Source organism: Tachysurus vachellii, chromosome 7 (genome assembly GCF_030014155.1).
Source record: "Tachysurus vachellii isolate PV-2020 chromosome 7, HZAU_Pvac_v1, whole genome shotgun sequence".
Classification (NCBI taxonomy): Eukaryota; Metazoa; Chordata; class Actinopteri; order Siluriformes; family Bagridae; genus Tachysurus; species Tachysurus vachellii.
Window position 1 is genome coordinate 8236756 of NC_083466.1, and position 27786 is coordinate 8264541.

The window sequence follows — 27786 nt, forward strand, 5'->3', positions numbered from 1 at the left end:
AACCTGAACAGCGAGTTTTTGTAAAGCCAGGCTCACGTGCACTTGCGGTGGAACGTAAACACTCACAAGAATGAACGAGAATGATGTAGAAGCATGTCCATCGCCCCCCGATTTCCCCTTCGATTCTGCATGAGCGCAGAGAGATCTCCGTATGTCTACCACGAACACCTGTGAAAACCGTAACTTTTAATTACTCCCTAGTGTCATCATTATTTCAGGGCTTATCCCAGGAGCACTGAAAGTTCAGATGGGAATCCCACTCCATCACAGAGCACCACGTGTCCTTAAACATTCTCACGCTGACGCAGGGGCAATTTAGCATATGCAGTCTAATAACCATTATATTTTTCACAGGTGTGATAAATATAGACCACATGGAAAATGCAAATATAGACACCGGCAGAACATGGAAAACGTCACATTTTTTTGGGGCATTTGCAATATAACTCATTAATCATTGCACGCCATGGGCAACAAAACATGTAGCTGAACTAATGTACATCTCAAATCTAAGCAGGGCAGAGCAGTCCATTAGAAAGGTTAATATTTCGTTTAAAACTAATTTAAATCATGCCCATAAGACAACAAAGTAGTCCAATAAATCATTTGACAAAGAGCGAGGAAACAAATGCATTTATTCATTTACAAATGTTTGCAGCATGAGAACACAGTTTTTATTACTATAAATAAAGAACATTCTTAGAAAAATCACAGGACCTGGTGTCCCAGAATCAATTTGACATTAATTTTTGTAGCTGTTTCAATGCCACGTCACACCAATACCTTATACCAAGGGTGTCCAATCTTATCCACAAAGGGCTGGTGTGGATGCAGGTTTTTATACCAACCAAGCAGAAGCCACACCTGATTTCACCTGTTTAATCAGTTGTTCTTGGCTTCTAGTAAACTCTGGTGTGGCTCCTGCTTGGTTGGAATGAAAACCTGCACCCACACCGGCCCTTTCCGGATAAGATCGGACACTGCTGCCTTATACAGTATATATATTACATACGTGAACGTGTGACTGGTAATGCCATCATTATCAGCACGCCCTCGAACTCAGGTGTATGCATATGACCCATATCTACCCAAAATAAAGCATATAATAATGATTAAAAAATAAAATTTGTCCTACACTTAAAACTTTGGTAAATGCTTTTTTGTAATCTGCATCCTCAGTAAGCTTTTAAGGCAACAAAGTTACAATGCTGACTGATTCATGCTAAGCTGTTTTCTAAAAACAGACCTGTATGTTCTCATGCAACATGCACCAGTGTGAGTAGAACAGATGTGTGAAAACAACGAGGCCATAATCTAAAGCCTCTGATAAAAATGATATGTAAAGTCACCGATCATGAAAGTACAGAATAACAAAACAAAACAAAAAAAATACGATACCCACACGTGCTCACATCGCCCATGTGGGAATAAAAAAGGCCTACGACTTCGAAACATGTTGTACAGAGAGATGAAAGCATGACATCCACATTCTAATGAAATCGAAACCTGATTCTTTCTATTCGAGTGATGTAAGCCTCAGTCGTAGTAAACATTTCATTATGCTTTATAGAGAAATGATTACACAGTGCTTCAGTTCATGGACACAGTCGATCTTAAAGGAAGATATAGCAGAATGTCAAATGATACGCAATACATCCAGTAACGTTAACACATTCACGTACACTAATACCGAACACGTATACATAAAAAGTTGAACTTCACAGTACACATTTCCTGTCCTCTTATCCAAAGTTTAAACTAATTTTTAGACAAAAGGCAAGATTTTGCAGTACAAAACATTTAGTCTCTCTCTCTCTCTCTCTCACACACACACACACACACACACACACAAAGAGACATTTCTCACATTTCTGTGCAGCCAGGAAAATGTTTGGCTTTGTTTTACTATGGTTTGTGGCTTAAGAATTTTCCACAAAAGTCTTTTTTATTTTTTTAAAGATAATACTACAATCTAAACACTGAACTGTAATGCCATATACAAATTGTCCAATAAATAACAAATAGTGCCTGTTGCCAGTAGTGTTTTTTATTCTTCAAGGATACCGGGAAAATTGTCCGGTGTTTTGGAAATTGTTCAGTTAGATGAAAAATTCCCACCGTTATTCTGTAACAAAATGTGCTGGTAAGTTTTGCTCCAAATTGATGAAGAATTTAAGTGGTGCGCATTGCCAAGGCTTGTTCGAGTTCTTGCCTCCGTTGTTGGATCTAGTTTGGAAAAAAGAAAAGAAAAATGTTGTCTCAGGGAGTTTTTGATTGACACTGTCCCTCAGGTTTGCTAATTATTTATCTACATCTAGATCTACCGTTAAAATGGCCATGTTAAGTAATCATTCATTCATTCATTCATTCATTCATTCATCTTCTACCGCTTATCTGAACTACCTCGGGTCACGGGGAGCCTGTGCTTATCTCAGGCGTCATCGGGTACCAAGGCAGGATACACCCTGGACGGAGTGCCAACCCATCGCAGGGCACACACACACTCTCATTCACTCACGCAATCACACACTACGGACAATTTTCCAGAGATGCCAATCAACCTACCATGCATGTCTTTGAACCGGGGAAGGAAACCGGAGTACCCGGAGGAAACCCCCGAGGCACGGGGAAAACATGCAAACTCCACACACAAGGCGGAGGAGGGAATCGAACCCCCAACCCTGGAGGTGTGAGGTGAACATGCTAACAACTAAGCCACCGTGCCCCCCTTAAACTGAATCAAATGGAATTAAATCAAGAGTAACTAAAAATGTAAAGTAGTGTTATTAAATTCAATTGTGATTACATAGAGCTATTAACAATGGACAGTGTCACAAAGCAGCTTTAAAGAAATCTTATAAATTCAGGATATAAATTTCAATTTTTTAAATTTATTGCTAAATAAGCAAGCTAGAGGAGACAACTGCAAGGGACGATGCAAGGGACGATGTGATGATATTAGAAAATGGCTCAAAAGGGGAGCCATCGTCAACTGGGTGACACCAGATAATGTGATCAGATCAAATAATTCTCCTCTATAATTGTGTGCGAAATTGTGTGGCCAGAAAATTCCTTTTAGTTTTAACACGAAGTCTTGTAACGGTTCACTGATGGAGACTTGAGTGCAAAACTGTTGGTATAAATTGCAGTCCAAAGCCATCTTCATGGTTTCTAAGTGATACCATCCACAGCAATCGTGTATATCTATGATAATATATTGAACATTCCCGCATATTAGACCTTAGAGCTGGTGGGAATCGTGTTATATGAAAATTTTGGTTCTAAAACGATACAACATTATACATAAAATGGTATATATATCACTCACCTTGCAGTAAAAGTATCGACTCACAGCTTCTTGAGACCAGGGCTGGTTATAAAACTCGGCTCTTCGTTCCTCCTCTGGGTTTCCCACCACATCGGTCATTAGCTATATAAAGTCACCATTTTGTTAGCAATCACAATTTGGCAATTGATCACATTCATAAAGTTTATTTGAATTGTAACAAGCCAAGATTAACAAAGGTTAAAATAAGAGTAGGTTAAATAAACAGTGCCAGAAAAACAGTTTAACAAAAGTAAGAAAAACTAAAAATAAATTTAAAAAAAAACTTTTTTATCCTAGTTCACTTGCCAACCCACATCAGTTTAATGTGTTTTACTTTCCCACAATAAACCATATTTAAGAAACTATTCTTAATAATATTTCTTCTAATTATATTCCGTTCAAATTCTGAAATGAATAATGTTGTTTCTTAAGTAATAAAATGTGCGTATATGTTGAGTAGGCTTTAATCAGACCAGCGTTCTGACCTTCAGGTCTCGATTTTGTGAACAGATCCAGTCCTGAATGTAACCCTTGGGATCTCTGGAGAAACTGAGCATGAAATCTCTCTGGATCTTCAGCTGGTTGATGGATTCGATCGTCTCATGGATCTGTGCAACCACAGAATTGTGTGTCAAAATGAGAAATAGGTCAAGAGGTCTACACATCTGTAGACACTGTTAGTGATACAAAGACATCTTGTAGATCGTGTTATTAAACCACATACACTTATTATGCCACATATTCTTGCTTCTGATTGGTCAGAAAATGTTTATATACATTTTATACTTTCTATAGTAACTGTATGTTCAATTCCTTGTGTGAAGTTTAAAAACCTTTAACTACTTTCATGTACATGAAGGACAAAAATGAGCATCACGTGTATTTAGCTTTAAACAGCATTCCATTTTTTTCTTTTAACAGCATTACCAGTGTCTTGTTCCTCACAAATCATCAACAAGTTATATTACAGCTCTTGCTGTTTCTGACCTTGTTGTCTAGTGACGCAATCTCTTGCTGATTAGCCGTCGAGAGCAGAAAACCATTCATTTGGGTCTTTAGAGGATCGTCCACCTCGACATCGATGTCATAACAGGCTGTCTTCTTGTGGTCATTAGGGTCCACACTGTTAATATAGTACATAATATTTTAACTGGAAAGAAAATGCAATAAAAACTCAAGACGATCGGCATGTTTGAGTTTAGTACCTGATGACATGGTTGATCACAATGGGGTCAGGGGGCAGCAGCAGGTTAGTGAGCCGCTGAGGAATCTCACTGAACTTCAGACGCGGGCAGTCAAAGATCTGCAATGTGCAGAAATGTACTTCAACTAAGACCATATTCAGAACCAGAAACATAGGTTTTATCGTCAGTTCCAGCAGCCAGATTTAATTTTTGCAAGTTCAGCTGCACCTAATGTCTCTTAAAATTTAATGAAGCAGTAGTAGCAGCAAAAGATCCTCCAAAATAATGATTTGAGTATAAACTGAAAAGTATTAACTACAGAAATAGCAGTATAATGCACAATATAATGCCAGATTCAACCACATCATAATTCCTGAGGTTTAGCGGGGCATCACCTGACAGCATTAGGTGTAAGACACAAGATGACATCCATACATTTGTGCCTCTTTCCTAGACAAATGACCAGTTTGTATAAGGACTCAAAGATTCATGAAAGGTTTTCCACTACACATTGGCTAGAAGCACGTAACAGCTCTGTGCCATGTTTGCTCTGAGATAAAAAGCTTTGAGCTTGATTCCACCTTCCAGCTGCTTCAGGATCTCTGTCCCCTCACCCTCTGGTCCAGATTTTGGACATTTCTGGTATAATGCTATACTTCTCCAGACAGAAGTACACAGTGGGAGAAATAATGAAGAAGCTAAGAACTGCACTACATACTCAGAAGAATAAGAATGTAACAAAGCAAATGATGGCCTAATAGACACAACGTATTCTGTAATACATTTAAAGACACTAATAATTATGCTGTCATTTTTTCAAGACACTAAGTGTTAAAGGTGTTAAAGTACCTGCTGGAAATACTTGTCACAGCTAATGTATTCCTTTTCGTGGGAGTCCTGCAGCTTGTTAGTCTTGACATACTGCCACAAGGCCTGGATGATGCAGGAGCGCGTCTGTGTGTGGATGCCCAGCAGGCGAGCAAGCCGAGGGTCCAGCTTAAACTGGGGTGGCTTGAGGAAGGAGAAAAAAAACAGGTCAGGTCAATGCCAAATAACAAGACCAGTACTAAAATCATTCAGCAGGATAGCGGTATCGTGGTTTTTGTTTCAACACAACTTAATTCCAACTTTACAAAGAGAAATTTCTTCGTAGTGTTTGCAACTGTGAATTTGTCTGCAAAAAAAATTACGGGGATTGGAAGAAAACCTGAAAACTTAAAAACCACAGCACTTAAGTTAATGACGCTGTCATTACAATTCAATTCCTGCATAAGTTAAGATTTCCAAGTATCACATGTTGTTAGAGTGAAAATGGCCTTTGAGCCTTTTGTGAAAAACACGTCAGCAACCCAAGATCTCAAGCACCCCAATTCAAACCATTTGATCTAGACATCAACCTCACCTGTCAAGAATAAAAGAACCTTTAATGGACTGTATTTAAAAAAAACACAACACTAAAATGACATACCCTGATATTGAAAGTATGATATTCTTATAACGGACACATGGGGCATTACTTGGTAGGCAGTTCTCTGAGTAGTCCACATTTTTGGGAAGATGGAAGATTCACATGGTAGCATGAGGTCAGCCATCTTCTAAGGTACAGGATAAAGGTGATGTTTTGAAGGCAGGGTTAATTTCACCTTTAATAGCATTTGTAATTCCATTATATTTCAGGGAATGAATGAAATAAAAGTTGGATCACACTGAGGGATGGGTAATTGTCTATACATGCTAATTGTCAGTATATCTATTACCAGTATTTTACTAGTAACCATAACTGTAAACTCACTAAAAAAGCTAAATTTTATTAATTGAATTCTTTGAGCATTTAGAAGTACCTGATTTTCCTCAATCGTGGCAATACAGAATAATTTCAATAAAAAATTGCAATAAAAAATAATTTCAACCAAAGAGCAGATGTTGTTCTGGGTAAATGAATGTAGCGCTGCAGGTCATGTGATCAGAGAGCAATTAGTGTGACAAATGGAAATAGTATTCAAAATGATTGATGAACCTGTACACAATGGAATGTTAAATATCGTCGCTGTCAGGCGGAATCCTCGTATCTCCAAAACTGTTATTTTTCAGGAAATTAAAAAAACGCCGTACCTTATCTGCAGTGTACAGGGTTTAGTCCGCATTGCAGTGGATTGTCTTGCGCTAAATTCCTGTCCTCAGACGAGCACCAGAACTAGCGGGGGTCAAGATTTTTTTTTCTTTGAGCCCAGTGTTTTGAAGACATTTACCTCAGAAGACGTGTTGATTCGTTGCGACTCTTCTTGAGGAGAAATATGCCGCGAAGCTCTCCCGCGGAGTGAGGAAGAGGTGGACAGTTGAAGTGTCCAATGGAGTTATGAGATTTACGCTCAAGCTATTTTCAAGGCTTTAGATTGGTTAATAACTTGTAAAAATAACAGACCCACGTGGGGACTGACCAATAGCATCGATATGTGAAAAAATATGAAATTGACCAAATTTGGACATACGAGGTTTCTGACCGACAGCGACGATATGCTGAAAAATTAAAACTAGATAATTTAGTTTAATCTGTGATCAATTAGTTGGGCACAATAAGGTGCGGAATAAATTAGTTGTGTCTTCGACACTGGGGGAGGACTGATGTTTCTCTGTTCCACATAAAGTTTGCAGTGGAGAAATTGTTGAGTGTGGTTAATTAATCTTCTCCCACTTTTCAGGGGTACAATATTACCACCAGTTTCAGATTCAGACCATGAAGGTGGGAAGAGCCAAGATAAAGTATACAAATCCACTGAAGTGTGATATACATTCTTTAACTACAGCGTAGTTGAATTCTTGGATCTGATTGGTCAGTTGGCACACTGCTTAGACAGTCGCTCAGGCTGTATAAATGGCAGATTAATATTAATTTTAATATTATTGTTTCTATAGTAACAGCTCGATGTTCTATAACAAAATAATAAACATAAAAAAAACCCAAAAAACGTGGTGTTATAATGTTTGACAAATTAAATTGTATGTATGATTTCCATACAATTAAACTTTCCATATTTAGGAAAGTCTTCAGAACAGAGGAGTTTATGCTTTCCAGTTTCACTGTACAATGACAGAAGAGAGTGAGAGAGAGAGAGAGAGGTGGCTTTTGACACTACACTTAACCCCATGTTATCGTTGATTGAATCCAACGTGTACGTGCAGCTCCATGTAATTTTTATAAATAGAGGTTGTAATCGAGAAAGTACATAACAATATTTTATCATTAACACAGAAAAAAGTTAGCCTTAGCATGTAGCTACCTACTATCATGTGTGCTGATAATTGATCATATTGTGGTAAAGTAAAAGTGTATTAAACATTAGTATACTTAAGGTATATTAACAAAGGCGCTAACAGTAGCCCCGCCCCCAGCTCCTGACGCAAGCGGTTCTTAAGTCTAGACCAGCACTCTTGGGTGTCGAAAAAGAAAGGACTGGTTCTAAATTAGGCTCTGGCTCCAAACCAGCACTCAAACTGCCTTGGTGGAAAAGGGGCAAAACAAGGATGGCAGAGACCGAAATAACCAAGTATTTAAGAAACTCAAATGGTACTAAAGTTACCATTCGGCACATAGATGTGATTTATAACAATTCTGACCGTCTGTTAAGGTTCATAAAAACTGTTATATTAAACTGTATTAGCAAACTAGATAATACTGTATGGTGAGTAATGTACATTATCATCCTTTAGTAGATTACTGGCTCACACCTGGTAATCGAGCATGAGCAGCAACGTGCACCGGACGTTCACGTCTCCAGGCCTCTTCACCTGGAAGCCATCCGTCTCCTGGGTTGTGGGAGTCCGATGCCACTGTGTCAGCAGAGTACAATACACTAAGAATTACACACAGCCTCCAAAAGTATCGGAACAACAGACACAATCCTTTTGTTTTTGCTATATTAGATATTTAGGGTCAAAATTTCAACTTTCATTTGCTGATATTTATATCTTACTGTATTAAACAACATTGAGCACCTTTAATAACAGATCACCCAATTTCTTGGGATGAGCAAAAAATAGTGGAACAGATGGTGAAAATATAATAATAATAATAATAATAATAATAAAATATAACTATATAACTGAATATTTGGTTGCATCAAACATCATAAACATTGACATCAGCAACCTGTTTTCATCTGTGATGCATTTCCAGGCTTTTCAAAGCTTCTTTCTGTTGTTATTTATTTTGGGGGTTAAATACTTCTAATTTGGATTAAGTGCTGGTGATTGATTTATCCAGTCTAAGACCTTTACTCTTCCCCCTGATGAAGTGGTTTGTTATTGTGTTTTAGCTCATTATCTTCTTCATGTTGGTGTTTTAGTTCCTCCCAATTAGTCTGAATGCATTTCTCTGTAAATTAACAGACAATTCATTCTGCTGCTATCATTATAAGGTACATCATCAAAAAAGTTAGTGAATGTTCCAGAAGCAACCATGCAAGCCCAAGCCATAACACTACTACCACCATTATGTTTCACAGATGCGCTTATATGTTTTGAAACATTGGCGTACCCTTTATTTCTCCACACTTTGGCCTTTCCATCACTTTGGTACAGATTAATCTTGGTTCCTCTGTATGTCTTTGTGAAATCCAATCACTCCTCTGTTGCGTGTTTACATCTTGTGGTATGCGCTCTGTATTTCTGCTCTTCTTCATACTGTGGACTTGTGATAGTACACACTTGCGAATTTTTTGCTGATGTCTTGGACAATAGTTTAGAGATTTCCTTCACAGCTCTTGTAATGTTTCTGTCATTAAGCTATTGTTTTCCTTGGACAACCTGCTATGATTCAGAGACTGAATTTCCATAGATCTTGTTAACAAATATGAGAATTTAAATGGTGTTTGGTGGCATGCTGTTTCAACTGAAACCCTTTAATACATTTAATACAAGGACATTCATAGGCACTTGTTTTTGCTAAAATTATGACTACCTGTGGCATGATGTATAGTGGTCCCCAATTATAATGGCAGTGACTCATAGCTAAACTCATTTAATGTTCTTGGACACAGGATGATCTTTCAAGGCCTCTCTAAGCAGGTAAATCACTGTTTTATTGCTCACCTCAGTCTGGTATGTGGCTTGATAAAAACCTGCAGGCACCAAGGACAGTTTGAAGCACCGTGAATACCCCCCCCCACCGCTCACACACACACACAACACGTTTTATTTCAAACCTGTGGCATCGTCAAACAAACTAAGAAGTAAAGAAATGGGTTTGAAAGAAACACAATGCTAACAGGGAGATGAATACCTCTTCCAATGAAGCCTATTGACAAGACTAGAGGCTGTTAGCTGTCTATAAATATTAAAACATCCACAAATATTAAGCAAAAGATAAAGCTCAAGTGGTCATTAACAGAATCAGCGAAGCCTAAAAAGCCCACACGACTAACATCTAGCCGATTCTGTCTGTTTCTTCTTGTCTGACTGTGTATCAGATGTCTGCAGGTCTTTATTCAAATATATACATGTAATAAACTCAGCTTTGCTATTTGATTGTATCAATTATTTTTTATTATTTTCTTTTCTTCTTTTTCCGGTGACTGGGGGTTTCTGGGGATGTGTATAAGCACGTTAGGAGTGGTAGTGGAATATAACACACATTATCTGTAATATGTCATATATTAAAAAAAATATAAGGTTACATAAAACTGCACCTCAAAGTAATATGGCTGGAGATTATTAAAAAAAAAGAGAGAAAGAAAAAATCCAGTGCAGTCCAGTTTTTTTTTTTGCCTTCAACCAAACAATTTTTTTCCCTCCAAGTTTGATTCTTGCTTCTGTTCCATTTCTCCAAAGTGTCATGGGCAATAGTTTATGTAATGGTTTATTGCTATGGAAACACTAACAACTTTTCAAGACGTGATGCCGTGAATGGTTCTTAATCCAGTGACCTTATCTTGCTCCAAAAAGCCCATTGTACCAGTGTTCAAAAGTGTTTTCTTGCAGAAGCTGGTGTACAGAGCTGCATGTACAGAGATTTGTGTAGCATTAGACTGCAACCTACAAGATCCTAAAGTGTACAAAACGTCTACAGTAGAGGCAGATACTGGGTTGAGATTAATAAATCACCCAGTAACTATATCTCTCCCCATAACAGGATTGTTACTAATCTATGGAGGGTGAATGTTAGTACAGGAAGCCCAACTAGATAGTGTATCACTGAATGTTAAGGGAAAGTGAGAGTGAGGTCCTACCCAACCATCAGGACTACAAAATTATCAAACCAGCTAGAGAGAGATACAGAGCACACACACACGCGCACACACACGCTCACACATGCGCACACACGCGCACACACGTGTGCACACGCGCACACACGCACACACGCACACTCACACACATTTGGCAAGTAATGTTTGAAGAGAACGGCAAAAGAGCTGTAAGTTTTGCTGTTTTATATTTTGGAAATAACAGACTGGATAAACTGGAGCTCAGAGCTTGGTTAAGATCAAGTCTCTCAGGTCTAACTACATTTAATCAAGTCCTTTGTGCTACAACACATTCTTACCAAACTCTTAAGAGACAACAATTTTCTGATCTCAGAGTGAGTATTTATTTAGTGAAGGCAACATTACCAAGAATTAGCCGCTTTTTTATTGATTTTTGTTGAGGATAACAATACTTCTAGTACGATTACTAATGAATTGAGAAACACTAAACATACCTTTCTTATATATATTTAATTTTTTTTTTATAAATGAAAACATCAAGGCCAATAACCATAGTCATGCAGGAATGAAGAACAAGTGGATTCGTACCTCAACTAAGTGGTTATCAGGTCCATAGAGGTCTTTATCCAGCTCAATAACCAAGCTCTTGAAGAAAGAAGAAAACTTCCTCTTTTGCTTTCCAGGCTAATTCCAAGAAAATATATAAAGTATGCATTTCAGTATATCTATATACACATACATATATACATATATAAACACACACACACACTCTTACAAAATCAATAGCTTGCTCATCGTGCACATATAATTCAGCAATGCACAATGAAGAAATGAAAAAAAAAGTCCTTTACAGTGAGCATGCATAAGAATAATAGAAAAAAAAAATTATTAAAAAAAACACCAAGTTTGTTCTCTTTTAAATTTCTCCAAGGCTAAAAAACAATGAAGCAGTCTCAATGGTGTTTTCAATGCCCAATGTCATATCAGCCATTTCACGTCAGCTACTTACGACTGTATAAATTAATGCATCGTATTACAGGTATATATATATATATATATATATATATATATATATAACTGTAACATCCAGTATGGCATAAAAAACAAAACGAGGATTTTACAGGAAGTTTGGTGTTCACTCACATCATCCAGCAGCTTGCCTTCTACTCTTAGCTCCCAAGACGCGATGCTGCCCTCTGAGTCCTCCGAGTCAGGTTTAGCTGGGTTAAACGTGTTGGAGATGTACAGTCGAAGCTTCCTCTTTTGCTGTAGTCAGAGATAAAGATGCATAAGAAAGTGCACTGTTTTTAAAATAAGATGCATGTTTTTTTTTTTAAGTTGAGAGTGCTTATAAACAAAATATTAATCCAGGTTCCTTGTTTGTGTATTATTTTGAAAAGCAATATTGTAATATAGAATACTGAATTCCATCTTCTACTTTTTTAACAGTAAATTTTGGTACATTTTACATGCAAACATTTATATTTCTACAGCATTTGGTAGATTCCCTTCTCTAGAGTGAATTAGGTTCTCTCATTCTTTATAGAACTGAGCAGTTAAGGGTTAAAGGTGGGGTCTCAGTTGCTTCAGAAATGCTTCAGAAAACTGAGTCGGGACGACAAACAAAACAAAAACAAAACTAACGTGTAGCCAATGAGCAGAAAGGGGCGGGTCTTGTCAATATGCGGTGGAGAGAGTGTTCAGTGCGCATGTGTGACATTAGCAGAAAGCGGTTTTAACATTGACATGGAGGATAAAAACAAAGAAAGAAAGCGAAGAAAGGCTTACGATAAGGCTTTCCAGCGCTGGAGAGAACTGAAGGAGCTGGAAGTTGCCGCATATTCACAGATTGGAGTTTCCCGAGTCAATAACTCCTGAGCTAAACGCTGTTACTACACAAATAACACCTCTTTTCTATTGTAGTAATGTAGAGACGCAGCTACAACCGCGTTTTGTGTAGTAACAGCGTTTAGCTCAGGAGTTATTGACTCGGGAAACTCCAATCTGTGAATATGTGACCAACTTTACTTAAGACGCCGAGGCGCTTTTTTCCTTCTCGATAGGTGAGTAACGTTGGTTTTACTTTGTTTCATAGAACTAATATATGCTGTACTTTGCATGATTATGCTTGTGTGTCATTTTTGCTTGTTTGTTTATCTGCAGTCGTCTTGTTCTTCCCTTCAGCTATGATAAAGAAACATTTCTTTCCATTAGTTTCCTGGGTTACGTATGTATGTGTGGGCGGAGCTATCAATACAGGGGTGGGACCCATTTGGGTTAGGGGCGTGTTTGTTTTGGTGATTTCAAATGTCAACATTGGCTTTTAAACAACGGAGACCCCACCTTTAAGGGCCTTACACAATCGCCCAGCAGCTGCAGCAGCTTGGCCGTGCTGAGATTTAAACACAAAACCTTCCAATCTGAAATCTAACGTCTCTTCCACAGAGCTACACTGCAAACACAATGAATTCATGTGCATGCAATCTAAACAAATCAAATCTCACTTGTTGACCAGACAGTGTTCATTTCTATAACTGAACCTATGACGATATGAGGAAGAAACGTTTAGAGGAACCAGACTCATCTGATAATCGATCACGCACCTTCATCGGTCGCTTGAGGGCCTCCTGTATATCCACCCGCTTCCTCATAATCGTTTGGTCCAGTTTGCGCTCAAAAGCCAAAAGGTCCATGTACGCCTGCGACTCGGGCACCAGCTCACGGATCTAATGACAGGAAGCGACACGTGAATGAGTAATGGAGATGATCACAGAAGACATTAATATCTCATGGCTCTAACTGCAGCATGTTATGAATATATCCTTTTATAATTCCTCTCAAAAGGCCCTTACTGCTATTTATAAAACAGACTGGGTGAAGTTCTCTGGAGGTAACATTTCTTAATACTATTCTGGTAATTAACTAATCAACTAAGTGCCTTTAGCAGAACCTACCAGCCATTGAAACAAAGCCAAAATAAGAAAATAAAATAAAATAAATAATAATGATAATGGCCTTTCCGTTCACAAAGCAACAATCTTTGTTATTCAACACGTTCAAGATTTTTCATTGTATTGCATCATTCAGAAGCACAATAAACCCAGTGTCTAGTGTGCTTGGTAAAGATAAAAATAAAGCGTTAAAGAAGACAGAATATGCATTCTAAATAACCACAGGTCCAAAATCATCCTGTCATTCATTTTTCAGTAATATTACTATGCCAGAGATTCACATTTCCCAGCTTTCTGTGTGGCATTTTATTTACTGTGCCACCACTACCTGAGCTTCCTGCGCACCATTTACACAACCCCAAAAACTCAAAAACCTCACAGACTGCTGAAGGCAGTAGAGATGCTTTTGTTACAACGCACATTCCTGCATTGGAACCCATATTCCCTCCCTTCAGCCGGATTTACCTGCACCGTTGACTTGGCACATATTAAAAAAACAAAACAAAACAAAAAACAATTAAAGACACAGACAAACAAAGATAAAGAATAACCACAGTGATGCACCTCACCCTTTGAGGGAGAATCTTGTCTGCCATTTTCCTTCTCTTGGCACTACAGATGGGGAAAAAAGGGACAGAAAAGAGAAAGAGAGAGAGAGAGAGAAAGAGAGAGAGAAAAAAGCATGTTACTATGGTGACTGATAGCAGAGTCCACAGGCCATCTGCTGAATAACTGGGACCCGTCCAGAATTGTTCCAGCTGTGCATGTGTGTGTCTGTGTGTGTGAGAAAGAGAGAGCAAGAGAAAGAACGAGAGCAACAGAGAGGGAAATTGGATGAATGAAAAGTAGGAAGGCGTAAAGAAGTGAGATATTGAGAGTAGTTCTGATCTTTTGAGAGGTGTTTCTTCATATCTTTGCGATTGTGTGTGCAATGTGCATCCACTGAGACTCATGCAGATACAATACGATGCTGAATTACAATGAGGGACTGAAGCAAACCAATCTGTCCTCTATTTTTACTCTCTCGTGCAGGATGATTTTTTCAGTGTAGTTTTCTCTCTGATGAGCAAAAGCCATGGCATTTTTTGTTATGTTTGCTCAGCCATGGTCAAGAGATTAATGCAAAGACAGTAAACATTGTCTGGAATAAACAAATGAACAATATGCATTATAGGATGCGGTTTGTTTATTGTAAAGCTTACTGTATGCATTCCAATAAAAGCTGCAAAATTAATATTGCAAGCAGCAGAGGATTGACGTCTAATCGAGAACTTAATTCAAAGTTAAGGTTGTGAAAAAAAAACTGGCCTTTTATTTGTGCTTTTCAAGCTGAAAGAGCTAACAGGGTTTCAGTATAGTATAACCAGCATGTCCCAATTTGGTCATTATCTCCTGAACTTTAACCAAATAGAGCACCGTGACATGTGTTATGTCCTGGATAACATTAGGAAATGATATAACGCTCTACCAACATTCAGCATTTTTAATAGACTGTGTGCCAAACAGTGGTTCAGTGACTTTATATTATCCCACTGTTAGTAGTGTATTTTTTCTTCATACATTTATTATTCTTTATACCAGAGGTCCACTGGTATTTCAGCAGATCATAAAACACAAAAAAGCATGAATTTATGTCAGTTATTTACCTAAAGTCATCTTGGAGAGAAAGGAAAGACGCTTTAGTCTGATCAAGAAAAACAACAACTAACATTAAAGAAAGACTGTTTAAAGAAGACTGGAGACATGAAGGTATTTTTGATCGGTAACATGAGTAGCAAAGTTGTGGTGGACCGGAATCAGCCTCGGTGGGACAGCATTATTTAGAATGTCATGTTTTTTGGGAGAACAGGAGAAACGGGAAGAAAAACCTATACAGACAGGAATCAAACTCCACCCAGACAGTAACTCAAGCTCAGGCTCAAACCTCCCCGGGACCCAGGAGCTGCAAGGTGGCATCACAATGCTACTTATGACACATCCTTCAACCACTTCACCCATCCTTTCTTCATACCTCAATAAGAATAAAACACAACCTCAATAAGAAACAGTATCAATAATAACACTTAACATCTACAGTATCGGTGGGAAACATATCGTTCCCCAGATGGAGGAAATGTATGTCTACAGTCATTTGCCCCTGAGTATAGATAAACTTTCCCATAGCCCTTTGCTCCCACCCCAGACCACAGTGCTCCTCTGGGACAGGCTGAATGGGCTGCAGAGGTTGGGAACCGTAAAGAAAAGAAATGTGGACTCAGATGTGCGGATGAATGATATCTCCATAAGAAAACCAGGCAGGTAAAATGCAAGGTAAAGGAGCCCAGAAGACTGTATGTGAGATGAAGAAAAATTAAGGAACCTTCAAGGGGAGTAGGAACCTGTAGAAGAGGCAGTCAATTGGCTATGTTTGTGCACTAAAGAAGACCATGCAACTGGCATCCATGGCTAATTCAAGGACGGTTGTATATTATATCTGACATGCATACGAGAAGATTATGTTCATTCTCTTAAAAACAATTGTTTGTGACTGGGGGAATTGTTTTGGGAGTGGAAGAAGAATAGTGGAATATCAACCCCATTCCTCATGGTACTATCAGGATTGCATACATGCATGGGGACAATATAATGCTAATCATCTACTGTGCAAAGTGAAAATCAATCGCAAACTCAGACTAACATGCAGCATAGTTAACTGCCTACTTGAATCCAATTGCTGGCTCAGACTGGACCTCTCGCAAGTCCAGCGTTCTTGTAGAAACCTCATTGGCTCCTTGGAATCCCAGTGGTTTCCTATAGGTTGAAATTTAGTGACTCTAATTATATATTAAATAGTAAAATTCTTTCTTTGTGTAATAGTTCTGAAGTCCAAGACTGCAAAGGAATTTACATACACAAGATTAAAGGAGAAGGTGTTCATGGTAAGACAAACGAACGAACCAGTCTCGAGTAATAAAATAGCTAGAAGTAACAATTTAGGTTTAAAAACATTTAAATGTATGGAGAGTTCCTCATGCTCTCTGGAACACTACGTAAGAGAAGCATCTTGTTTACTCATTACTTTCTATCTCCCTCTCTTTATCTCCATTACTCATTCACGTGTCGCTTCCTGCCATTAGATCCGTGAGCTGGTGCCCGAATCGCAGGCGTACATGGACCTTTTGGCTTTTGAGCGCAAACTGGACCAAACGATTATGAGGAACAACAGAACCCTGATCAGCTGAGTGAGCTACACCTGATGGGATATTTTGCGTCAGGAGCTCAGCATGATATACCCTGGCAAAACCACTGAAAGCTTTAAACATCATAAAGAGAACATTTTAATCAGTGTGGAACGTGTATAATATATTATAATCCTTATAAGACAATAACAGCATATTGAGCAAGTGAAGCTTGAAAAAAAGAGAAGTATGCTTCAGTATGCTTTAGATATGTTCCTGGCTTCACTATTCTGAACTAGAAGAACCCTATTTAAAGAGGGAGCGGGGCAGAAACACGTCAAAACAGTAGAGGTTCGAAAAACTAGTTTTTTACAGAAAAGCTATAGGATAAGCAGTCACAGAATGAGCAGGTAATGGCTAGATAAAAGCCATGAATGTACAGGGAACAGGATATAGTACAAAAACGTCATTAAGAGGATAATGAAATAATTCTTATTTCCTACCAGTTTGTAATGCTTTGGTTGAATGTTTAGACAGATATGCTTTATGTCGAGAATGACAAACAATAAAGTGAAGAATCAAGAAGAATCGAGAAAGACTCATTGTACTCAAATGTACTCCTAATTATTGTAACGCACAATAATTAAATGCCATTTGCTGTTTCCACTAAAGCAATAGTGCTCATTTTGGTCACTAGATGGTGCAGAAATAGAAAAGGACACATGAAGGATTGCATGGAGTTCAATATCAAATGAAGCTACACATCATACCAGGCCTTTTGCTCTTTTCATATCAGGATAAAAGCAATGTTAATATATGATGGTCACTGATTACCCTCCTATGAACCTCGGATTTAACAAAGAAAAAGACAAGACACTTTTCTTTGTTCTAAGCATGGAGTCTACTAATGTAGATTCGAGACGTGCATGGTACTCACTTTCTAGGCCGGCTCTGAACGGATGGGGCTTGTACTGGTGGAGTTGTGGTGGGCCGTTTGCGATTAGGGTCCAGTGTAGGGTTGGGCATCCCTGGGCGAACTGGGGGTGTCCCTCCATACGGGGGGCCGGGTGGACCCATAGGGGCACCTTGATGAGGCATCCTTGCCCCTGTGGTCATACCTGGACGCTGCGGGGACAGAAACAGCAAGTCATTTAGAGAGAGAGAGAGAGAGAGAGAGAGAGAGAGAGAGAGAGATAGAGAGATAGATAGATAGATAGATAGATAGATAGATAGATAGAGAACCATCAATGCATGTGCAGTACATACGTTATTAGAATATTAAGTGAAAGTAAAAATGACGTGACATACGGCTAAGTATGGTGACCCATACTGAGAATTCTTTCTCTGTATTTAACCCATCCAAAGTGCACACACACAGCAGTGAACACACACACCATGAACAACTGCGGCGCCCGAGGAGCAGTTGGGGGGGTTCGGTGCCTTGCTCAAGGGCACCTCAGTTGTGGTATTGCCGGCCCGAGACTCGAACCCACAACCTTAGGGTTAGGAGTCAAACTCTCTAACCATTAGGACACGACTTAAATTGTTGAATAGTCTTTTGAATATTCAGAACATGCATGCTTTCCAGTGCAAATATACACAGCACACTGTACAGCACTACAATTTCACTGTAGTTTCCCCCGGTGTCCAGCGAGAGCCGTGGAGCGCAGACATGTATTGCCTTCCACTGTGGAGCACTGATCTAGGCCAAAGCCCCACACACCTGTGCTTGTCATTTTAGAAACAACAGCTGCAGCAAGACTGAAGCAGGATCACACTGCAGCTTAAGCAAAGTCAAATTGGTCACACCAAACAACCCTACAGGCACACCACTGTTTCTCTCTTAAATATATACATATACACAAAAATCCTGCTCTTTTGGGAGGATGTTAAAAATGTCTGCGTCTAACAGACTACAGCTTTACGTAAAAGCCACAATCATAGAAGCAACTCTTGTGCGACAGTTTTTCCTGGTGTTTATAATGCATCACCCCCATATATTTGATTCACATGTACAAAGAAAACACTACAAAATGCTAATAATAAATACATAAAGAATCTTGGCCAATCCAATCCATTTATAAAATGTAATACATTTTCTACCATTAAACAAACCACGGAATACACAATTGTATTGTGTGTTATTTTTTGTTATAGGAATAATGGATAAATATTCTAGGCCAAAACCAAAATTGTGTGTAACGTAACTTGGTATAATTCTTATTACAGCTAATAGGAAAACATTAAGAAGTAACAACGTCTATGCAGACAAACTAAATAACACAGAACAGATGAACACACAGTCAGGTACCAGGCCGGTGACAAGATGTGGGTGGAGATGGAAAGTAACTTTTAGAAGGAAGGAAACACCTGTACATTTGTGTAGTTTTCTAATCGGCATTCACTAAATTCCAGGGGTTTCGTTACCACAACGTAAGGTGGGCGTGTTTCCGGAGGTCTTGGAAAAACGCCCTCTTTCAAAAACGAAGAGCAAAACAGTCATACAGGTAGATTTATTTTAGAAAACAAATAAACAACCAGGTGGGCACGGTGGCTTAGTGGTTAGCACGTTCGCCTCACACCTCCAGGGTTGGGGGTTCGATTCCCGCCTCCGCCTTGTGTGTGTGGAGTTTGCATGTTCTCCCCGTGCCTCGGGGGTTTCCTCAGGGTTCTCCGGTTTCCTCCCCTGGTCCAAAGACATTTTTGTCCAAAAAGACAAATTGTCCGTAGGGTGTGAGTGTGTGATTGCGTGAGTGATTGAGAGTGTGTGTGCCCTGCGATGGGTTGGCACACTGTCCAGGGTATATCCTGCCTTGATGCCCAATAACGCCTGAGATAAGCACAGGCTCCCCGTGACCGGATAAGCGGTAGAAGATGAATGAATGAATAAAGTTAACCGTTACTCATCGAGAAAGATGTTAAAATTCTTTTTTCATCCAAAGAACTAGAAGAGTTTTACAGTGCATTATAGAAGAGTCATTACTGGTCTTATTTCTTGCTGTATTCTGAAAAGTCACCTACACAGTAACTGAATACAAAGTACTAAATGGCTAAATTAGTCACATATGACTCATACAGCAGCTCAAAGTCACTGCAACTCACAGGACGTCAAGACAAGCTGTGAAAACGTTTGGAACTGGAGCCAAAGCTCATAGCTCCTGTGCTCTCCATAGTGCACCTCTGCCAGACATGGTGCAGTGACCCTCCCGTCCTGACCCGTTCAACCTTCCCAAAGTAGGCTGAACCCCAGGCTTTCTTGGGTCAGTGCAATCCCACTGCCTGTGGGAGGGAAAGGAGCAATGGGACGTGAACATGTGGACACAGCATGAAGCGGCAACAACTCTCAAGGTCGCAGCAGAAGTTTGAGGCACAGAGGGAGGTTTGGGCCGGGCATCAGAAACAACACCGGGCTGCCACTGAAGGCTCATTACAGAAATAGAACTAATGATGAAGCATCACTAACACGTGCCTTCTGCTTTCCAGTAACTCGAACAGGAACTACGGAAAGAAAGTCAATAACTGCTGCAAGTTTACATTTCTAACAAGTAGAACATGCATATCCTATGATTTTGTAGTCATCTTCTGACTTTCTAGGTTATCTTGAACCCAATAAAACATCATCATTAACTGGAACATTTCTACAAACACTGGAACAACAGATTTAATTTATTTTCTTATGTCCTAATGTCACTAAACAGATGTTTCAGTGTCATTTTCAACCTATGACCCTTAATCATGACATGTTGGGACATTGAAGCAATTTCTAGTGACATTCTAATTTCTTCAGTCACTAAAAACCCTTATATTATAAAATATTTCAGTTTTATATCTCATATAAATGTGTGATTTAACTTAATCACACACGTTTCTATATCATGGCAGAATAGGAGGCTAGCTACTGTTTTTTTTTTTTAATCAATCACTTAGAAAATAGAAATAGATGAAATCAATCACTAATAGAAAATTAAGGATAATTTTATGATTTTTAAAATAGTTTTAACATCAGCTAAATGCTATAAAAAAAGACATCATGAGAGATATTTCTCAATATCTCAGAAAGGTGCATTTGACTTTTAAGAATTGATCATGATATCAATATTACGTCTTCACATTGCCCGTCTCATTGCCCATGCTATCTTAAAGCAAAGGGTCTAACCGCATTGATGCTGTGAAAGAAAGCCGAAGGCTAATTCGCTCGTCCAATCGACGATTATAAGAAAAATCTAGCCATGTGTTTCCTTCTGCGGTTCTCACAGGAGGGCACAGCTTTTAAGGATGGATATTTAAAGTCATGTTTTCACTCATAGCCACTTTGCCATACTGCGAACAGAAAAATCAAGGTCTTAACAAGTACGAGCCTGGCACAGCAGTGAGAGCGACAGCTATGCGTTCATGAGGACGTGCATCTCCTTGCTTATACTGAAAAGCTTTTGTAATCATCGTAATGTCTTTCGTCAACAAAGTACGCCACATACTAAGGTGTCTTTTCAAAGGAAGTGTGAAAAGTTTTCACAGGCTGTGCAGTGGTTTTATAGATTGTTCTATATGTGCAAGCTTGCAGGGACGGTAGAATATACTGGAGTTTCTCATAGCTAAAAATGTAGCCGTTCTAAGTGTAAGTTTAAAAAAGCAGGTAAGAATTTGTTTTTCGCTCAAACATATAGCAAAATTAAGAGATATTCTCTGATTAATGATTTTCTAAACAGCACTGAAATTAGACTACACTGTTTTTAATTGTGCTGCCACAAAAGTAGGCAAATTGCCCATTGATTCGTTAAACGAAGCTTGATCGTAAGCCGGGCGAGAAATCTCAGTGGAAATGTTTATGCTCAGAGAAGACTAAACAGAGGTGGTGCAGTCTGCCGGGCGAAACCAGAAACCTCTCTGTGCAGCGGCGCTGAGGCCTGGCTTGCCTTTTTTTAATATCTAGTCCTGGCTAAACTTTCTCAGTGCAATTATTCACTGTTCAGATCCTACGCTTTCTCTGGCGGCTGCTACAGCGAAATGATTCCAATGAAATTAGAGATTCATTTTGAGGGAAAAAACTCAAAAAAAAAAACAAAAAAAAAAACAAACAAAAGCAAACCAAATATAATGTGTAATAAGCTGGAATTTTACAGCTGGCTTCCGTCCGTCGTAATAAGGCCACACTCGTAGAAGAGTTTGTGAGACCCGACAAAAAAGACGACACAATCCGCTAACAATTAACAGCGAGTTTCCTTTAAAACAATAGGAAACAACATGCTGATGAACTACACAGACAAGACTTAAGCGCCGGTGCCGTATATACGACGTATATTAGCATAATAGTGGTTTCTGTAAATTAATCAGATTCTGCTCACTTCTCCAGCACTTCATCACAGTGACCTGCACCAGCAGCTGTCCCTCACTGCCCCGTCTCCTCCTCCTCATCATCATCATCCTCTTTCCTCTGTTTCAATAAAATTGGAAATGCAATGCTGCCAGTCTCCAGAATGCATTCACGTGCTTATGCAGCATGCGCGCACACACACACACACACACACACACACACACACACACACACACACACACACACACACACACACAGAGGCTAAGCTGGCTTGCTCACCACTCCATGGACGAGAAACTCGAACAGTTTACTCTTGGTGGCTTTGCGAGCACCACCAGCAGAATCCTCTGTGGCCATTGTGCAGAAGCCCCCCTTTTTCTTCACCCCCCCACGATTGTTCTTTTGTTGTCTGTATTACTAAGCTTCTTCTCCCCGTCTGCCTCCCCTTCTGTCAGCTCCACATTCACTCTCCTCCAAAAGAGAGCACTCCTGCCCTCCTTTACTCTCCCACTCTATCTCTCCTCTCTTCTCCTAACGTTCCCTTTCACACACTCTCTCTCTCTCAAAGCATGTTAGTGTGTGGCCAAAGTCCAGCCTCCTGCTCCACTCTCTCTCTTTCCCTCCCTCTTACCCTGCCTACTTTCCTCATTTTTATCATAGCTCCTTCTCACATTCTCAGTGGAATGAGAAAAAGAGAGAGAGAGAGAGAGGGAGAGAGGGAGAGAGAGAGAGAGAAAGAAAGAGAGAGAGAGAGAGAGAGGGAGAGAGGGGGTCTGATAAGTGGGCTGTTGCTGGCCGAAAACCTGACACTACTACAGCCTCACGTACTTGTCTCGATTTTGGAGTGAATGATTCATTACTCAGTTATTACAGTGTTTAAATATAAAAACCTTGTCTTTTAAATCCAGACAAAATGTCCGTACTTTTCTTCCCTATTTCATTGGTTTTCTTTACGCTTCCTCACACCATAAAAAAGCCACCGTCTTTTTCTTTATCTATATGGCACAAATATTACTACTAATTCTAACTGAAAATACTAAAATGGCTAACTGGAGCTAACTGGGACACTAAAATAAAATAAAATAAAATAAAATACACTGTTTTTTTTTTAGTCTACAAAGCTGCCCATTTAGTAAACTACCAGAAAATCCACATGAGATGAGATCAAGGTACATGTGTGTTTAAAAGAGAGAGAGAGAGAGAGAGAGAGAGAGAGAGAGAGAGCATGAGAAAGAGAGAGAGACACAGAGAGAGAGAGAGAGAGAGAGAGAGAGAGAGAGAGAGAGAGAGAGAGAGAAAGAGAGCGAGAGTGACAGAGAGAGAGAGAGCGCATGAGAGAGAGAGAGAGACAGAGAGACAGAGGCAGAGAGACAGACAGAGAGAGAGAGACAGACAGAGAGAGAGAGAGGAACAGGAAAATAGTTTTCTACTGATATTATAACATACCAATCATTACATATTTAGCTACAAAAAATGGTCAGCTATAGTGTATCTGCGGGTAATAACATTCCCGGCATGAAATACAATAAGTGTTAGGAGAGCTGCAAACAGGGAATATCTTATTACTCTTTTTCTATTTCTGAGAAACCAAACGCGCAGCACAAAGACGAGTCAATAAATCGATAGAGGCAGAAAAATCAAATGTTGCAAAAGGAATATGAATGGCAGGAGAAAAGCCCCCTTACAGGACCCCCATAAGCCCATACTCTAGAGTTGCGATGTCCCATTCATTCAGAGCCCAGAGGGGAGCTGAAGGGGGAACCCAGCTTTCACAAAGACCTCGACCGTGTCTGAGGCCTGCCGAGTGCTGGCACACTACATTACTGCATCATTTCAAACAAAACCATTTCAGCTTCTCTTTACTGTTTTTCATAAACATGATGATAATCATGTGGTAATAAAAGGGAGGTCTACTGACAGACAACAAACAGACAGTTAACTAATCCTGTTCAACAGCACCACCATGTGTCAAAGCTTTTTAAAAGGCTGTTCATACAAAAATACAGAACTGCAAATGGTCTAAAATAATCGTTTGCACGCATTAAATGTTTTAAATTTCAGCATACATTTATTACTAATCGATCGGCTTGACATTATACTTTAGTCATTGTCTATTCAGAAGAATACGCATCTTTTTTTTGTTTGATTGTTCAAAATCAGACTTGGTTGAGTGTTTGTATTCTGATTGGTCAATTCCATAGACTTATTAATAAATTATTTAAAGGTCAATAAGTGAGGACTAAAACACACTTTTTGGTAATGACATCACATCGTCGTTTATTATCCTACTACACAAAATCACGTCCTGAAGAATTTTTCCCTCCTAACCCATCACACTTCACCAAATAATACTTGTTTTATGTTTATTCATGAATAATCCTATATAATTACACTTCATATTGTGGATACTCCACCAGAAGGGTATTTTACTGTTATTACTCACGTGACGTATTCACCAGCCGACTCTTATTTTTTTTTTCTCTTTCTCTTTCAATGAGCTTGTCATGTTATCAACGTGTTTTGAAACGGACTGTTACAAAGCGCTGGTATTGGAGACTCCTTTAATAAACGTTAAATCTGATACTACTTTCAGAGTTGTTGTTATGGAAAATTAATCAACATCTTCTGACCTTCTGTAATAATTCAACAGTGCTGAAGTAATTTAATATAATTGTGTGTCGTAAAAAAAAGTGGTACCGATGATTCGTCTCTCTGTCAGAGCATTTTTGAATGAAATGTTCTAGATTTTGTCCTGTAGAAGCCTGTGTAGAGAAAGAAAAATTTCCACTGCATTATGGACTAATATAGTACACAGTTATTTAGAATCACATAATCTGGTGTCCCCCAGATGAGAACGACTTCCCTTTTGAGTTTGGTTTCTCTCAACATATCTCCTAATATCTTCTCAGAGAGATTTTCCTCTGAATTGGGATATCAATAGGGATAAATTTAAAATGCAATTATTTATGTCCTGAGTTTATATCCGTTGTCAAAATCTATACAAATAAAATTGAATGAAATTTATTTTAAGGCGCATCAAGTAAACAGAAATATAGACAGAGCGCTTTAAGAACATTAAGAAAGTTGATTTCAATTAAATTAATGCTAATCTTAAAGTTCTGAATCTACCACTTGATATAAAACCTGAATCTCCAACCACAAGTTTTGCCACATAGTGAATTTCTACCATGCAAACTAAAGGCACAAAGTGTTTTTCTTTTTTTTTTTCAACTCACAAACAGTAACCTCAATACAGCATAAATAGCACCATATGTGATTACTAATGATAGAGCTGGAAAAAGGAAAAAAAAAAAAAAAGCAATCAGCATTATACAGATGTGTTGAATGTCTCAGGTGAGACCTGGATAGAGATGAAGCAGTGCAGCTGTTGTGAGGAAACAGAAACATTTCCTACATCGCAGCAGAGGCCTATAGGAGCTGTGGGGATGTGTGGATGAAGTCGTGACCAGATTTCACCAATGCAAGGATGGAGAGAATGCGCAATTTGTTTTTTTGTTTGCTTGTTTTACAGCATCTGGAAAGGGAATGTTATGGTTGACGGCGTTAAAATGGATGCAGATGTTCCGCGCTCTTACCTTTCTTTCCATCGCTGTAAGTTTGAGATGCACTTTCTAGGCGGGTACCTTATTTCTTGCCTGCTTTCAGTCCTTCTCCTCCTCGAGGAGGTGAAGGTGTAGAAGGTGGGATGGGATGCTGATGAAGAAAGGCCCTGTGTGGAGGAGAGCGGCGTGCGGTGCGGCACAAAAGATGCGCGTGCGCAAATAAGCGCACGGCTTAAGGGACCGTCGCCAAACTACAGTCATGTGTAAAGAGACGAAAGTGCAGGCGACTGTTACATTGTTACATGCTTATCTTTTTCCCTGCTGCACCGTCGTTTTTAAAGCCAATGTTGACATATAAAATCACCAAAACAAACACGCCCCTAACCCAAATGGGTCCCACCCCTGTATCGATAGCTCCGCCCACACATACATACGTAACCCAGGCAACTAATGGAAAGAAATGTCTTTATCATAGCTGAAGGGAAGAACAATACGACTGCAGATAAACAAACAAGCAAAAATGACACACAAGCATAATCATGCAAAGGACAAAGGCATATATTAGTTCTATGAAACAAAGCAAAACCAACGTTACTCACCTATCGAGAAGGAAAAAAGCGCCTCGGCGTCTTAAGTAAAGTTGGTCACATATTCACAGATTGGAGTTTCCCGAGTCAATAACTCCTGAGCTAAACACTGTTACTACACAAAACACGGTTGTAGCTGCGTCTCTACATTACTACGATAGAAAAGAGGTGTTATTTGTGTAGTAACAGCGTTTAGCTCAGGAGTTATTGCTCAGGATAAACTCCAATCTGTGAATATGTGACCAACTTCCTGCTCCTTCAGTTCTCTCCAGCGCTGGAAAGCTGATCCTATATTAACACGTCCTACTTCTTACCTTATCGTAAGCCTTTCTTAGCTTTCTTTCTTTGTTTTTATCCCCCATGTCAATGTTAAAACCGCTTTCTGCTAATGTCACACATGCGCACTGAACACTCTCTCCGCCCATATTGACAAGACCCGCCCCTTTCTGCTCATTGGCTACACGTTTGTTTTGTTTTTGTTTTGTTTGGCGGCCCAACACAGTTTTCTGAAGCGTTTCTCAAACAACGGAGACCCCACCTTTAATCAAGTAGGACTGACTCACATTACGCATGAATAATTGCCAGGAGGCAAATTACAACTGTCCCAAGGGAACACTGGTATGAGATTTACACTTAAATATGGGATGTTGCTGAATATTAAACTCTACATAATTGCATGTTTTTGGGATGAGGTAAAAAAAACATGCAGACACATGGAAAAGATGCAAAGGAAAAGTTTGAAGCACACAACTTAAGAAAACAACTGTGCAATCAGTCTGTGCCTTCTAACTTGATTGGTCAATTTTTTTAAGTTTAGAAAAACACATTAAAGGTGTCATTGTGTTATTGCATCATAAACTCTTAAGAGCTAGTCAGGTTCTAGTAGTCAAATACAGGCCACAGAACACTAGTTTACCAGGTATTAACTGGTACAGGTGTAGGGCATGCAAAGTAAACTCAGAATAATAATAATAATAATAATAATAATAATAATAATAATAATAATAATAATAATAAAAAACTAAAATAGACAAAAAAAATTACAATTTTTTGAAATAATAGCAGGTTGTACTCAGGATCATCCACATCAGAGGTATGATGTTGGGCCTGAGAAATGGTTTGGGCCTGAGAAATGGCTCAGGTTTGGGCCTGAGAAATGGTGCAACTGATGAACATTGGCTGATCACAGTAGTGATGCAAGAAATCTAGATGTGTAATTTGAACACTGGTTGATGCATTTCAATTTGTACGTATTTGCATAATATACCCAATAAGGCCCAAAGTTTGTGAACACTTGATCACACCCATGTGTCGTTCTTCTCCAAACTGTTGTCACAATGCTGGAAGCAAACGACTGTAAAAATGTCATTGTGTTACAATTTCCCTTGTTCCTAAACATAGAAAAAATGTATGGTATTCAAAATTAAGCCTTGCATGAATAAACGATTTAAAGGTTATAACAATTACCCCCATTTCCAACATCTAATGAAATCTAATTAAGAGA

General features: G+C 39.0%; 1 protein-coding gene across 3 annotated transcripts; it reads right to left on the minus strand.

Moving 5' to 3' along the window:
- Positions 1-624: 624 nt before the first annotated feature.
- Positions 625-25891, minus strand: smarcd3a (SWI/SNF related, matrix associated, actin dependent regulator of chromatin, subfamily d, member 3a). Of its 3 annotated transcripts, none has more exons than XM_060874013.1 (14): positions 25729-25891; positions 17759-17946; positions 16364-16453; positions 14233-14275; positions 13316-13438; positions 11856-11978; positions 11301-11396; positions 8239-8340; positions 5362-5523; positions 4534-4631; positions 4316-4451; positions 3814-3936; positions 3329-3430; positions 625-2226 (listed from the first exon to the last, which is right to left on the minus strand). In XM_060874013.1, the coding sequence occupies exons 1-14, from the start codon at positions 25738-25740 to the stop codon at positions 2173-2175; spliced, it is 1452 nt and encodes a 483-aa protein (XP_060729996.1). In that variant the 5' UTR covers positions 25741-25891; the 3' UTR covers positions 625-2172. The 3 variants fall into 3 exon arrangements, with proteins under 3 accessions (XP_060729996.1, XP_060729995.1, XP_060729998.1); XM_060874012.1 differs by lacking the exon at positions 25729-25891 and adding an exon at positions 22412-22721; XM_060874015.1 differs by lacking the exons at positions 16364-16453; positions 25729-25891 and adding an exon at positions 22412-22718.
- Positions 25892-27786: the final 1895 nt, after the last annotated feature.